At 39.1% G+C, this 14,056-nt stretch overlaps 1 protein-coding gene across 1 annotated transcript in view; it reads left to right on the top strand.

Annotated features, from left to right (window-relative positions):
• Positions 1-1,857, top strand: part of ENPP1 (ectonucleotide pyrophosphatase/phosphodiesterase 1) — a 65,956-nt gene extending 64,099 nt beyond the window's left edge. The window contains exon 25 of the mRNA XM_060167336.1: positions 1,055-1,857. Coding sequence (XP_060023319.1) covers positions 1,055-1,225 — 171 coding nt within the window. The 3' untranslated portion in view covers positions 1,226-1,857. The remainder of the gene's footprint in view (positions 1-1,054) is intronic.
• The last annotated feature ends 12,199 nt before the right edge of the window (positions 1,858-14,056 follow it).

Genomic DNA, 14,056 nt, shown 5'->3' with positions numbered 1-14,056 from the left:
ATCCCTTGTGTGTACTTTTTATTTATTCCTGTAAATATTGGAACAGATGGTAGATATCTACTGGCCACGTAGTCTATTGAGTCAGAGAATGAGGACTGCTGCAGAGGAGGAGACCGAGTGGAGCAGCAGTTTTGGGTAGTGGATGATTGGAGGCTAATGGGAAAGTGGAAATTATTGGTCTGTTCCTCTTTATGTGAAACGTCTATATTTGCCATTTCCAACTAACAATATCTTAAGGGTACATGAACCTTTATTGAAGTATGCCTTTAAAGTATAATCATAGCACACCAACCAGTGATATATTCTTCATCTGACTTTCTCCAGTAGCCATTTTCAGAAAAATGTATACCAACACACGGATGTATGATTTCCATCCCTATTACCTGCCTTAGCTACCATCTCTGCTTCCACGTGCCAGAGCCTAAGGCTTTAATTCTTTTTCGATCTCGTATTAGCTAAAACTTCACCACCTCACCAGAAATGAAAGTGCGTTTTACCACTTCCCCTAATCCTTTCTTCATCGCAACCACATAGATAACTGATTCGGATAAGAACTAGCGTTTGTACGGTGCATTTGCACACATCATTACATTTGATCTTCAGAGTAACCCAGTAAGGAGGGTGCAGGTAAGAGAATTAGGATTCAGATGTTAAATAACTTGCCTCAGTTTACCTGGTAGGATAATGGTAGAAACAGGACTTGAATCCAAGTTTCTTTATGCTAATTTCCATATTCTTTCTACATGGTATGTTGCTTCTGTTTTCTAACATTTTTTAACCCCATACTGTTGACGTTTCTTGCACCAAAGTAATAGAGGAACATCTGTTCCACATATACTTTTCCCAGATTTGATACATCTATTAAACAAGCATGCATGGTACGTATTAGATAGCGAGCTACTCAAGAGCAGGGATTATGCCTAACAGCTCTCGTGGTATATGCCATTTAAAAGCCAAGGTGTCACGGCTGATTAAAATGGGGGAGATGGAAGGTTCATAGGGAAGGTTAATTGACTGCTCTCCAGTGACTTTTCTTCCTTTCCCACGCTCATAGCATGGGAAGCATGAATCCTCATGGGTTGAAGATTTGTTGAGGCGACACAGAGCTCGAATCACAGATGTTGAACTCATCACTGGACTCAGCTTCTATCAAGAAAGAAAAGAGCCAATTTCAGACATTTTAAAGTTGAAAACACATTTGCCAGCCTTTAACCAAGAAGGCTGATGTTTTTTATTCCAAAACCACGCCGTAAATCTTTTTGAAAGAACCTTCTATTTTTTACATCCTCTATTTACACTATTGCATTGTTTGGAGACTGTTGACCAGAGTTAGAACTGGGAATCCTCTTGTGATACACAACCATCTCAGGGAAACTTGTGGCCTCCGCGTAACAGTAGGAAAGTGTTCCTATTGAGTCACGCACGTGTCTGAATGTGTAAGAATTGTTCAGATTTGGGAATAAAGACAGACCATACCTAAAACTGCTCTTCTACTTCTCTTAAGGGCAGAAGTAGCTGTGAACATTCTCTGGACACCAGATGTTTGAATCTTACTATCATTGATAAACTTCTATGTTGCTGGCAAACACTACACTAATGAGTAGGATTGGAATAGGCCATGTTTCATTCGTTTCTTCATAAGAATTGAAAAGTGATTCTGGATTCTTTTTAACTTGGAGTTTATTTTAATTTTAATCATAAAAGTTAATGGAAGCAACAATATTTGAGGCCCTATTTCTATCTTTTCTGTACAGCCCCTCAAAAGCCAAAGTATGTAATCCTGTGTTGTTTTTTAACTGTGACTGGGCTTCTTCAGATTTAATGATTCTTTCAAGTTAAACTTTGAGGGAAGACCTGTACTGAGTACATCTTTTTTATAAAATTTTACTCAACATTTGTACCAAAGAAGAAAAATATTCCCATCCTTCTCACTGGTATTTAACATAGGTTGAAAATAACTCCCCAAATGGTGGTTTTAGACGTTAAAAGTGTGTCTTGTCTTAGTGAAGCTTCATAGAGCTTGTCAACTCATGCAAGGTGGCATTTTTCATCCAGATAGTAGGAATGTTTTCCTCTGTGCACAAAAAACGATGCTACCAGCAGCAGAGCTATACTGTTCTGAGCTGTTCATTTTGAAGTTCCATTGATTTGAAGAGAATGTGTTACCATCATTTTATATCTTCTCGGTAGTCATGATAAATGAACTTGATTTCTCTGCTTCATAGACTATACCCTTTAGTACCAACCTGTGGACTTTCAAAAGCTACATTCACTTTTAGGCTACTTGGGTCTGATATAAGTGCTATATTAATTCAACAAAGATCTGTATTTGTCCTTCATATGTTACTTGTTCTTCAAAAGCATAGGGGCCACAAAGACCTAATTTAGATAATACAATTTGCATCTGAAAATTATTTACTAATTTAGAAAGTCTCATTGGTTTTGTTTTAGTCCCACAGATCCCTGAGGTTCTGTATATTTTTTTTCCCCAGTCTGTTTTTTTCTTTGTTGTTCATATTGGGTAATTTCTATTTTTCTATCTACAAGTTCACGGATTCTTTCCTCTGTCTAATCCATTCTGCTGTTGAGCCCACCCACTGATTTTTATATTTCAGCTATTGTGTTTTTTTATTTCTAAAATTTCCATTTGATTCTTCTTTGTAGCTTTTATTTCTTTGCTGAGAAATTTTATCTCTTTGCTGAGACTTTCCATTTTTGCATTTGTTTCAAACATGTTCATAATTGCTTCCTGAAGATTTTTATGATGGTGTTGTAAAATCCTTGTCAGATAATTTCTACGTGTGTCATCTTTGTGTTCGCATCTATTGTCTTTTTTCATTCAAAAAGATTTTTCTGGTTCTTGTTGTAGTGAATGATTTTCAGCTGAAACCTGGGTATTTTAGGGATTATGTATGAAACTAGGGATCTTATTTAAACCTTCTGTTTTAGCTGACTTTCTCTGTCATCACCCTAGCAGGGGAATTGGGGGCACTGTTTCATTATTGCCAGGTTCCTTACGCAGCCTCTATTGACATGGGGTAAGAGGGGACCCTTGTTACTAGGCAGGGTGAGAATTCAGCTTCCCACTGGGTCTCCGTTGATGCTTCCCTGGCTGAGATGTGCAGGGCACCTTGTTACTGCCCCCATGTGGTCTCCACTGATGTTGTGGACAGGGGTGGCAGGGAAGACTTTATTATCACTAAGTTGGAATGAAATTACCAGTTTCCTACTCAGTCTTCTCTGATGCTATCCTGGCAGAGGACTTGGGGCACCTTTTCACAACCTGGCAAACCACTGTCTTTGCTGGCATGGGCGGGATCATGGTCTTTTATGTGGTGTGTAGTTGGAGTGGAGCAGTTATTGTTTTCTCCCTTGCTAGGCCACTCCTCTTCTGGTCCTTTGGCTGGTGAGATAGCAGGCCTTTCTTGGGACTTCTTTTTGTCTGTACTCGTTGACATTTCCAGGTTGCTGACTTCTTCAGCAACAAGTCTGGCATATATGAACAAAAAGAAAACCCAGCAGAACTCATTACAGTGTTGTTCCTTGGGTCCCGAGATCCCTAGCCTGTCTGCCTTCTCCTCTCCACCTTTCAGAATCTTCCTATGTTTGTTTTATATATAATAACGAAGATTTTTATCTGCACTTAGCAGAAGGATATCTACTTCTTTATAGAAGTGTCTCATTGATTTTTATATATTTTTCAAAACACATGCAGACACAGTTGCCTCTACGTAGAGCATCTTAGCAGATCTTAATCAAATGGATAGATGCCTTTCTCCGTTGCCAGACAGCAAGAATACAGAGAAAAGCGAGTTACGATCCTTCCAGTCTTGGTGAGAGAGAGGAGGCAGCAGAAGTGTAAAGGATCCCTAAAAGATGGTAAATGTTACAATGGAGCCATGGGCAGGGTGCCAGGGAGTGCAGAGCAGGCACTGGGTGCTGCTTGCCAGTATCAGCAGTGGCTTCCCAGAGGTGGTAATGATTGGGCTAGGACTTGAAGGACGCATTGGAGCTCTGCAGGTGAATAGGTGAAAAAACGGCATTCTAGCCTCCCTTGGGTGGATACATTTGGGGCATTTTTCCCTTGACTGCTACTTCCGATACTTTCTAGAAGTGTCACTGTGACCAACTTACAATATACAACTATTTCATTTTTCTTACTTTGTTAATCTCCCGTTCTTAAAGGAAATGTCAGACTATAAATTCTGGGCTGATTCTTTAAAGGAAAAGGCATCCACATCTGTTCCTGCTTAGCTTTCAGTTGCTCTTATACAATATGCTTTTTTTTTCCTCTTGTCTTGAAAGAGACCCTTTCTTGCACTCTTTCATCTACTTAAGACATGTGACTAGTCCCCAGTTTGAATGGTAAATTCACATGATCATATATGGAAATGTATGTATCCTACTTTTTTCAATAAAGGCTATTCTTTCCTTTTCAAATGCACAGCAAAACCTTTATTTATCCCTAATTTTGCTGCCATGCCTCCAGTCAGTACTTCTTAAATGAGGTAAGTAACTCTCATACATAATTTTCTAGCTGGTTAGTTTGTTCATGGCAGAGCAAAAAATCAGGTGAAACCTAAAGATATTTCCAAGAATCAGAGAAAAGAGGGCAAACCTTAGGGGGAAGAAGGCGAATGTTCAGGTTCTAGCAGGGTAAGGAGGAATGCAGAGCATGGTTAGGCCAGTTGGCCTGGTTGGTCCTGTTTAAGGAGATAAGACCCACCGGGATAGAGCTGAACCACTGAGTCCTCCAGGATAGGCTACGGCCACCCCTGCCTTGACTATTTTCTGCCATTAGCTGCAATAACTGTCCAGCCCGGATCTGTGGGTACGTGTTTATCTGTAATTGAAACTGTTGTTTGAACTTCGAAACTAAATGTGATTATACTTCACGCTGAAGCCTGTCACAGGAATTTGGTGTGTGGGTGCTTTCATAAGCACCAAGTTAAATTTTATCATGGCTGTAGTCCAAGGGCATTTTCCCTGATATTTTGGCCAGTCTAAATATTGTAAGGTAGGGAAAAAAAACCAAAAACCAAAAACCAAAAACTTCTATAGAATAAGTGTCTCTAAGCTAAGAAATGTGAATTTACAAATAAAAGTTGTATATACAGAATCTTGGCTGCTTTCCTGCCTGGACGTGGGTGTGTGTTTGGAGGGTGGGGTCAGGAAGGGCGGGTGGTGGTGTTTCTCCAGGGATTGGTGCTCAGTACAAGGGTTGTAGACAAATAACTCCAGCTGTGTTGTCAGGAGGAGGAAAAAAGATCTGAAGTTCATTTCAGGTTCACAGAGTTAACCATTTCTGATTTGTGACCTATATCCTTGTTTGTGTTATTTTCATTACATTTAGTCGTACTTCTAGGTAACAGCGAGTGACAGGCATATATAAATATCTTTCCAGTATTTCAAATGGTCTGAAACCAGGAGGAAAGTCTCCAACTTGTAACTTCCATAGATTTTTTTCAACATAAAATTTTTGCATTTATCCTTTTTGTGATAGATAAATAATGAGTGAAAGAAAAGATATTTGCTAGAAATCATATCTGTACCAGAAACCGTAGAGGTATGAAATACGTTTTAGAGTACTAGAAATGAAAGAATCTCTGGAATAGGTGTTATACCCATGGGATGGCAAAAGGCAGCAATGTAATCCTACCCCAACGTGGCTGTTTTAAATTTAACTTCATACTTTCACTCAAATCCTCAATTCAAGGGACTATTTGAGGATTTTAATAAAGATATCTAACACATTACTTTAAAAACTCATATCCAATTTCATTATATATCAGAAATTCAGAACTCAGAATTGACTTTGGCTTTCACAGAATAGAGATACAAAACAATTCAGTAAACATCCAGGAAATGAGATTTTTACATCTCTTGATAATTTTGTCCCATGATGTCCAGGTATTTTTCACCATCAAAAATCATTTATGCCTACACTTAGATGGCATTGCGCTGGGTTTAAATAAAGGAAGCAAAACAGTCTCAGAACTGAACGTTTATAAGCTAATAAAAACTTGAAACAATTTTAAATAAATGAGAACAAAATTTTCTCAGTCCAATGAGTAGATCTCATTGCTCAAATTTTCACAATTTAAAATATCTCAAAATTCTCAATCATAAACTATTCTATACCTTGACACAATTTCACTCTTTTGAAGAGTTACTCACTTTTATTAAGGTCAAAACAGAAACAGGCTGGTAGATCTATGGGGCTTTTATTTGTGGACTTGTTTGTTTTTAAGATAACGCCACTTTTTAACTTAATAGCACACTTTAAGACACTGCAACTAGATTAGATTCAATTAGATCAAGATTAACAATAAATTTCAAAGCTGTGCTTACTCTGTGTCAAGGAATTAGGCATTAGAGATAAATTGGGGAATAGGACAGATGGGATGCCTGCACCCCTGGTACTTACTTATCAACCTCTTAAGTTCTAGCCCAATGCACATGTCCTTTTGAAACCTCGTCTCTATCCCGCTAAGGGATCGATCATGGGATCATAACCTCCTAGACTTTGGAGATTATAAATAGCACATGCCCTCAAGGCTAGACATTCTTAGTTAGTTGCACCCAACTGCCCATGTTCCATAACCTGGGCACAGTGTTGCTAGATGGCATTGAGACCTACTAAGAGATTGTCCCCAACCCCTCTCTTCCCCCACCGCCCCACCCCCCCAACCCCATGCTAGGTCTAAATACATGGCTTGCTAAAGGCAACCTGCAACCATAAAAGGAAATAAAATGATTTTAAGGTGATGTGGTTATAGGTATAAGAGGATTGTTGGCTTCTACTTGGGGCTTCCAGGGAGGGACCTGGCAGGATTGTCTCCTAAAGAGAACACATTACCACAAACCATACAAGGAAAATGAGAAGTCCCAAGAAGCTGCATCATCTATACTTTTCCCAGCCTGTGATCTTCTGTTAAATTTGCTAAGACTGTATCCTTTGAGCTTATCTCCAAAAGCTATAACTTTGATGAGATATATGTTGAGTGATGTTGAATGTGCTCTTTCGCCAGGAGTGCAACTCTATACTGTGAGATTTCTTTCCTCCCAGTGGTTGTAACCGTCAAAGAAAATTAATCAGTCAATCTAAGAAAGAATTGGAACATTTTATTGGAGCCAAATTTGAGGATTATAACCCGGGAAGAGCATCTCAGAAAGCTATGAGAACTCTTCTGCCTGTTAAAAGTCAAGACACAGTTTATATAAGTTTTTTGAGACAGATGGCTGTACATTAAATGATGTATTATTGACAGTTTACATAATCCAGATTTAAGTGCCATGATGGTGGGTCATGTGATCCTTTACAAGATTAAGAAGGAGTGTTATCTTCTAAGGACTTGTCTTGTTGATGCTAGGAGAATGTTGCTGTTTATGGTTGAGCAGGTATTCCTGCTGAAGGGGAAGGTTTGGTAAATGCATAATGCTGATACACAATGCACAGTGCGGGGAGAGGGGAGGACAAAGGGCAGAAAAGAATTTTTATGTTTAAATTTTTCCTGTCTTGCCATAAATATGAATTTTATTTCACATAACTCTCATTTGGTATTTAGCATGTTTCTTAAATTGATATATTCCTTTCATGTATTTATTGTCTTGTCTGCAAAGTCATCTGTCACTAAGAACAGAAATAATCTTTGTATCCTCTGTTTCTAGCACAATGCCTGGCACATAGTAGTTGCTCAATTTAAAAAATGCCCAGGTGAATAAAAACCAATGAGATGATCCTAGCAAAATATCCATTTAAGATAGCCAAGGAATCACAGGTTACAGAAATGCAGCTGGAGGACAATCACACTGAAATTAATTATTCTTTGCATACCTAGTTTTTAAGCACCAGATGGAATTTTCAATGGGATATTTTTTAAAAAGAGTTCATCTATAGATACGTTTCTAGTGCACAACGCAGATTTAAAAAAAAATAATAAAAGATCAAGAATGCCTTTCAAGGGTCGTTCACAGTTGTTTCATTGACTACATCCTGTGGAAAGTATGATGTCTGGTGAACTGAAAAACAAAACAAGGAACTCTTCAGAGTTTTGACATGTCAAACGAAAACCTCTCCGTAAAGCACACAGCGTTTCTCCAGTAACAAGCTGCTGTCATAAACATTCAATGGCAAAGGTGAAGGTGCATGGGAGTGTCATCCATGCTATGTAGCCCAGGCCCCAGGAGCAAAAACTGTTTTTTTAACCATACAGGCTAGTTGTGTTTTATCAACAGGCTGCCACAAAGGCCTGGGGCAAACCAGACTGAACTGGCTTGATCCAAGATGGTGGACAAAGTAGGCTAAACGTCACCACTTTCCTTGCCTTGATTTATCTCTGTGTTTCCATACCAACACCTGAAAGCTGAAAGACACTTCCCCTGACTCATCTCTGCTTGTTTCAAAAGTACCTGGTGTTGGGCAGAGGTGCTTTGCAGCTGTACTAGGAGAGATACATGCTTTGAGAGACACACAGCAGTCAGCTGCTCCAGACCTGGCCCTGACTTGACCACAGGACCACACCCGTGCAGATGAAACCTGGAGGAGTCTAAGAGTTACCTTTGCTTCATCCTCATGCTAAGATCTTCGCCCAACGGGGGCATTTGTACTCTGCTTGCACAATTGGTGCCGTGTGCAAAGGAGTGTGGAAGACCGCGCATGCCTGGGGTTCCCCTGGAAATCTCCACCCCTTTCCTAGTGCCTTGATGACCTGTCTGACCCTTAAAATTCCCTTACTCCCCTCCCTTAGAGGAGATGGTGCCTTTAGAGCATGAGCTCCCCTTCTCCATTCTCTGGCCATTGAATAAAAAAAAGCCTGTCTTGCTTGCACCAAACTCAGTTTCATTATTGGCAGCGCGAACCTGAGTGGGAAAGAAGCCCCTGACCGAGCTCGGGGGTGGCGGTGCGGGGGGGGGGCTTGGTTCAGCTAGGGCCCCAAGAGGGAGCCTCACATCTCATACAGGAGAATATCTTAGTTCTCATGTTCATCAACTCCAGGTAACACCTTCTGCTGTGGGGGAAAGCAAATCAGCCTGGAAGAAATAGGTAGGTGGCAGCAACCACATGAGAGCTTCTGGAACAGACAGACTTCAGGCAACGTCCCTTTACCAAAGAGGAGAGATTTTCCTCTTTCCCACACCTTCCTCCTATCTTTGAAATTTAGGGCAATGGAATCTAGCATTGGCTAAGATAGTAGTGAACCAAGAAGTGTTAGAAGCGGGTGAAATCATCCCATCCATCTCTGATGGAAGGTTGACAAATGATTAAACTTAAATTTAAGTTTAATTTAAATTCAAATAACCAATGAATCAGTAATATTATTACGATAACAAAGATCTTGAGATCAATCAAATATGATGTTAATTATAATAAATACCCATTACTGGGTACTTATTTTGTTCCAGACATTGTGCTAAATGATTTACATATATATATTTTCAACAATCCTGTAATGTGAAAATACTCATCTAACCATAGCTAGTGGGTTATCCCTGGCAGAGATTTGAACCCAGGTCCTGGCAAAGTTCATACATTTAAGGAGTATGTCATATTGCCTTCTTAATAAACACAATGAAAATGTTCAAGTTCATCACGTTGTACTCCATCAGTAATTGAACTCTGAAACAGTTCTTGAAATAAATTTATTAATAGTGTATTAATAGTACGACATATCACCAATTTTAAAAAAAAGCACTTAAAATAAAACAAAGATACGTTAACCCTCAATTGAAAAATGGGCAAAAGTCTGGATTAAGACATGCACAGGAAAGAAATGAAAAGGGCAAACATAAATTCATTAATTAATGTATTTTTGTGCTTACCACGTGGGAAGAAGATTTAAAGGATGCAGATCTCCAGTGTTTCAAAGTTATAGGCAGTCAGACCTTGAGGAGGGCAGCACAACATAAGATGCTATGACATCTCTGATGGCAATTTGATAACCGTGTTCTGAAAGTCTAAAAATTGTCCACAAACACTTCAGTCTTCGGTATGAAGAACTTTTAGTTCTTCAAATTTGTTCTGAAGAAGCCATGATTCAACTGCTGGAACATACAAAGTAATGCTCAGTCTAAATGGTTGACTATTACTAGAGAAACAGTAATGGTGTAGTATATTCATATAATAGAATAAACTCTTAAAAAGTGATGCTTATCTAAATTTACTAAAGTGGAAAACTTCACACCATAGGAATTCAAAATGACAGTTTCTAAAATAGCATATGATAATTTATCGATTCTGGTGAAAGGAAAAATAAAATCCCTTTTCCTCCTCTTTCCCCTTCTTCTTTCTTCTCTTCCTTTTCTTCTCTTTCTCTCCTCTTCAGTGTCACCCTCTCATTGTTCCCTCTGGAAGTTAATGCCCTAAAATATTAACAATATTTGTATCTGAGTGGTGGGATATGGGGTGATCATCAGTTTCTTGTTCCCCTATAATGCATTAATTTTATAATCTGGAAAAAAAACAGTAAAATTCATTTAGGCAAAAAATATTTTGAAAATTCATAAAGTATTTGAAGTGTCTTTACCCATGTCTATATAGGTGGTAATAAATGTCTGAACAGCAGAAAGGATCCAGTACCAAAGGATATTGACTAGGTACAGATTAATAGTGTGTATGTGCCATTCCCTCATTACATTGCTGTCTGCCATGGCGATGCTAACACAATTCCAAGAGGCCCATTCTGACTTGAATTCTGCCATACTGCACAAGACATGTGTCTTTTATCATCTTCCTTCCTGTTTTCTGTGTGCACACCTGGTCCAACTTCCTTCTAATCCATCATAGAAGAAGTGTGATTCTTTTTTTTTTTTCCCCAGACCTGACTCCTCACTTCCTCCAGGGCTTTGTTTTCTTAATGATTAATTCTTCTTTCTCACACACACATCTGTGATTCCTGCCTCTGAACTGATTCCACATCTCTGTTTTGACTATGCATGTGTCCTTCTTCTATTTTTCTAAAGTATTTACCCTGTGGCATCTGTTCCCTCTGGCTCCCTCAATCTTCTCCTCTCACTGTAGGAAAGGACAGATAAGTGATTGGTTTTTATTTCCTGTTATTTCTTCACCAACCTCTCCCCTTTTTTGGAAACTCCAATAAATTGGTTTCAGACCACCTCTCCAAACTTCACTACTTCTTATAACCTCTCTTAAAAAAAATAACAATTTCCTAATTGACAGATTTTATTTTTATTTTGGCAATTTAAAAAATATATTGTAAAGTATAAGGAGGAAAATAACAATCATCCAATGCAGCCACGCACTGTTAACATCCTTTCTAGTTTATTATTGATAATTGCATTAATCTTTTTGTTTTATATTTTCAAACACTATGATTATCTTAAGCCTCCTTACATGGCCCAGATTCCATTTTTCAGTAATGTTTATTTTCTTCTTTCTTATTTGTAATTTATTATTTCTATATTATTACTTCTTTGAGCCTACTATCCCCTCTTTTAAAATCTCCTCCTATTGTTTTATTATACCTTCCTTAAGTTTATTTTTATTTTTTGGATTCACATTTCTGTTAACCTGTTCTGTAATGGGAAACATTTCTTTTGACCTATGTGTTTTTCTTCTAGATGGGATTGATGTAATGAGCTCTTCCTTTCTTCCCTCCTTCCTTCCTTCGTTCCTTCCTTCCTCCCTCCCTCCCTTCTTTCCTTCCTCTCTCCCACCCTTCCTTTCAGCCTTCCACCTTTTATATCCTGTAGTAATTTGCTGAGCTTAATGCCATTTCTTTTCATATTACTCATCCTATTTTGTTCTGAGATGAAGCAATCATCTTCCAGTGGTATCTGAGAGTTGTTTGTGTTTTCCTTTAAACTGTGTCAGGGAGGAATATTTTATGTCCTATCCAATTTTCTGAAGTCCAAGGGGAGTGTAGGGATGGGAGGAAAGATGGACTGAGGTTGTCTTAGACTTTCTAGGATATTTGAGATCTTTCCTTCTTCAGAGATTGTGTCTCAGAGAAAGGTACAATGCACCTTAGGTTAAAAAATCCTATGTTGGATAATTTTAGACTTTGACTTATTTCTCCAATTTAGTGCATACAAAAGAGATTTCACATATCTGTCAATCGTATTTTCTCTTTCTCTGTTTCACTGGTTTTCCTCCCATTATGTCCCTATTTAACCATTATAATAGATGGTTGGCTCTTTCCATTCCGAATGCCTCTTTGCTATGTGACTTTGCTGCTCCATCCCTTGAATGTGGGTTAGCCTTGTGACTTACTTTGACCAACAGAATGTGGCAGAAGTGACACTTCTCCACTGATGAGGTTGTCCACCAATGAGGTCACCTTGCCACTTATGCTTCTGGCTCTGAAAATGCTCCTACTACCATGTAAGGAAGTCAGTGCTTAACTACTGAATGATGAGTAACTATGTAGGAAAGAGGCTCAGCTCACAGTCTGTTCCAAGGGCCCAAATGAGAGGATGGCCTCTAGCCCCAATGGAGCTGCCAGATGACTGCAGGTGTATGAGTGGCCCCAAAGGAAACCATCAGAAGAACCACCCAGCTGATCACAGGCACAGAATCATGAGAAATATTAAATCATTATTTTAAGCTACTATGTCTTAGGGAGGTTTTTATGCAAAAATATATAATTGATACCTGAACATGGATGGTATCATAAGGCCAACTTGAGACATGTGACATTGGCTTTGGGACCAGGCAGTGGGCAGAGGCTGGAAATGGTAGAGACTGTTGAAGGTAGAAGAAAGGACTACTTGTGTTATACGATGTTGCTGTTCTTCAAAATCTGTCTCCAGTTGTTTGTGAAACACTCTGAAGGGGACAAGGCTGAGTGAAAATTGAGACATAAGGCATTTGTGTGCGAGTGTTGATTCCATATTTGAAAGGACACATTGCTGCACATCAGTGTTCATTGAAGCATTATTCACGATAGCTGAGAGCAGCCCCAATGTCCATGGACAGATGAATAGATAAGCAAAATGTTGTCGATACATACAATAAAATATTACTCAGCCTTAAAAGGAAAGAAAATCTGTTACATGCTCCAACATATAGGAACCTGGAGGACATAGGCGAATAAGTCAGTCAACAAAAGACAGTATTGTATGGTTCCACTTATACGGGGCTTCTAAAGTGTCAAATTCACAGAAACAGAAAGTAGAATGGTGGTTACCAGGGGTGTGTAGGTGGGGGAAATAGGGAAATGTTAAATGGGCATCTGTTTTGCAAGACAAAAAAGTTCTGGAGATCTGTTGCACAACAGTGCAAATATATTCACCACTACTGAACTGTACACTTAAAAATGGTTAACACGGTATTTTTTCTTTTTTTTGTGGTATGCGGGCCTCTCACTGTTGTGGCCTCTCCCGTTGCGGAGCACAGGCTCCGAACGCGCAGGCCCAGCGGCCATGGCTCACGGGTCCAGCCGCTCCGCGGCATGTGGGATCTTCCCGGACCGGGGCACGAACCCGTGTCCCCTGCATCGGCAGGCGGACTCTCAACCACTGCGCCACCAGGGAAGCCCAACACAGTATATTTTAAGTAAGGTGGTTTTTGTTTGTTTGACCACATTTTTTTTTTTTTTCAATCGAGGGGTGAGGAAGGACATGGTGACAAGATAGGTGGTAAACCCTGATTGTAGATGGGGAATTTGCAAGTTTACAGTTATGCTTCACAGCAAAAATAAATATAGCAGGAGCAAAAATAACAAAAAAAATTGTCATTTTAGAAACATTGTTAGCTCTGTAAATGTAAACATGGGATAAAACTGAATATAGGAAACTCCTGTAGCCACGGTACTTGGTAGATTTCAGCACTAAACTAAGGAGCAGTTCGCCTCCTGCTGGCCATCTTGGAATTGTTCCATTTTAGGAAATAACCAGGACTGATGGAATAAGCATGTTCCCTGTAAGATTAGGTGCTTTCATTTACCAAAATATTTCCGGTGGAGACTCTAAACTCCCATAGCTGTTATCTGCAATTATTCACTCATTCATTCTTCCATTTTTTAAAAATGAACGTACAGTTCATTTGGATATAGCTCACTCATTCACCAACCTTTATTTAACCCCTAAATTTAAC

The sequence above is a fragment of the Lagenorhynchus albirostris genome, chromosome 12 (genome assembly GCF_949774975.1).
Source record: "Lagenorhynchus albirostris chromosome 12, mLagAlb1.1, whole genome shotgun sequence".
NCBI classification, from domain to species: domain Eukaryota; kingdom Metazoa; phylum Chordata; class Mammalia; order Artiodactyla; family Delphinidae; genus Lagenorhynchus; species Lagenorhynchus albirostris.
This window is presented reverse-complemented; position numbering and strand designations above follow the sequence as displayed.